This window comes from Octopus bimaculoides, chromosome 1, assembly GCF_001194135.2.
Source record: "Octopus bimaculoides isolate UCB-OBI-ISO-001 chromosome 1, ASM119413v2, whole genome shotgun sequence".
NCBI lineage: Eukaryota > Metazoa > Mollusca > Cephalopoda > Octopoda > Octopodidae > Octopus > Octopus bimaculoides.
The window spans coordinates 168421657-168423710 of record NC_068981.1 but is presented as its reverse complement, the minus strand read 5'-3'; the positions used below and the strand labels follow the sequence as shown (position 1 = coordinate 168423710).

At 35.0% G+C, this 2054-nt stretch overlaps 1 protein-coding gene across 2 annotated transcripts in view; it reads left to right on the top strand.

Moving 5' to 3' along the window:
* The first annotated feature begins 575 nt into the window (after positions 1–575).
* LOC106883274 (MAPK regulated corepressor interacting protein 2) overlaps positions 576–2054 on the top strand; it is a 46481-nt gene continuing 45002 nt past the window's right edge. For both annotated transcript variants that reach the window (XM_014934228.2, XM_052972584.1), the window contains exons 1-2: positions 576–706; positions 1587–1680. In XM_014934228.2, the coding sequence (XP_014789714.1) occupies positions 652–706; positions 1587–1680 (149 nt within the window). In that variant the 5' untranslated portion in view covers positions 576–651. The remainder of the gene's footprint in view (positions 707–1586; positions 1681–2054) is intronic.

The window sequence follows — 2054 nt, the reverse complement described above, 5'->3', positions numbered from 1 at the left end:
ATACATACATATATATATTTACACAAGTACCAAAGAAGTAACAGCTTTGTGTGTGTGTGTGTTTGTATGTGTGTGTGTGTGTGTGTCTGTCTGTCTGCCTGTGTTTGTTCCTCCCCCTAACTATCGTTTGACAACCGATGTTTGTATGTTTACGTCCCCGCAACGTAGCGGTTCGCCAAAAGAAACCGATAGAATAAGTCCTGGGGTGGATTTGTTCGACTAAAGGCGGTGCTCCAGCATGGCCGCAGTCAAATGACTGAAACAAATAAAAGAATAAAAGAAATAAAAGAATATACATTTATATATATATACGAGAATGATAGGTAGATAGTGATACAGAGATAAGGAAAGAGAGGCAGTCGTTTAAAAGAGATCAATGAATTACTAAGAAAATTTAAATGAAAACTTATTTGATTTTGTTTTGTTTTCTCATTATTTTATATTTTGCGTCTGTTAGGAATTTATTAGATTGTTTTTATTATTTCATTGCTTCCTTTAGATAGCTGTTGTCATCAAGCATGATTTAAACCACTTCGTTTCGCTTCAGTAGTGTGTTCCTTTTCTTTAAGCAAACAACTTCTATCCCGTTGACTAGTAGCAGTTATTCAGTCACTAGTGCGCAGGCGCCACTCAGTCTTAGGTGTTGTGGCGATGTATGCACCTGCGAATGCATCAAGAAATCGGAAAATCCTAGGTCTTCGTAGAGGTAATAGCTTTTATTCTTTAGCTAACAGAAAAATAACATAGAAACATGTCTGTAGAAATACATTTCGTGTTCTCCGTTCTCAGACATCGCAATCGTATCATGATTTGCATTTACCTCCAACTGTCTCTTCCGTTTTTAGTTTCATTCTCCTCTCTTTTGCTCCCCTTTCTGTTGCATCTCTTCCACTCTTATTTCTCTCTCTTTCTGTCCCCTCCATTCCAATCTCGATCTAGCTGTCTTTTAATTTTCGTCCTCATATTTTATCTATTTCTCTATACATCTCTCTCTCTATCGTTTCAGTCTCTCCTTTTTCTCTTTCTCTTACACATGGTAGTTGCCTTCATCTCTTTATAATACCCTTTATTATTTTCTTTTACAAATTAAAGTTATCATAATCAAGTGATCGACTTAACTTCATAGAGATCGATATCAATTTATGAATTAAAGCTATCATTAATCTAAATAGGGAGTTTTATTGTGATGTAATATTTTAAATTCATGTTCCAGGTGTCTATTAAATGGAGATTAGTTTTCAACCGGCCTTTTATTTAATGAAAAAATTGTTGCTATTTCTAATCTAACTTTGTGATTAACCTATCTTATCAAAAAAATATATAAATAAAAATTCTGAGATCTGTGTACAACGAACAGTTTTTTAAATATTACAAGATAGGTCTCTCGTGTTATATAGCTGTTAGTTTCCATTTCGCAGCGTATGTATTGTAACACGTTCACATATCGAGATGTGAATCAACCATTGTTCAGATAAATATACTGCTGCCCCTATATTTGTTCCAGATCTTCACGTTAGTTCGCCTCCAACGTGAAAGTTAGTCTTCTCATTTAAGATTCCCTGTTATCTTTTATTCTTTATTAATAGGTCCTCCTAATTCCTTAGATCCCATTGAAGGACGTGGAGACGGCAATTCTACCAGTAAAAGGCCCACCGTCGGGCACCATACCGCGGCAATGAGGTAAGTGATAGCAACAGAAACCAACCAACATTTCTGTTTAGGATCGGTTCTTTCTCTCAGCTTATTCTTTGATCTTTTTGGCAGCTTTAACTGTTTAGTCTTCAAATTTACTGATCTTCACTGTAGATTTTAAGAATGTGCTATGTGATGGGGTAATGAGTTGGTAAAGCTAGTTAGGTAGTTATTATGAGTTTAATTACGTGATAGCTGTGGAAATTCTTTAGTTTTTCCCCAGTTGCAGTGATTACGCTATGTCTACAGATACTTGATATCTGTGCTTCTTTCTAAAACCGTTCCTTTCTATCTCTCTCTCTCTCTCTCTCTCTCTCTCTCTCTATATATATATATATATATATATATATATATATATATAT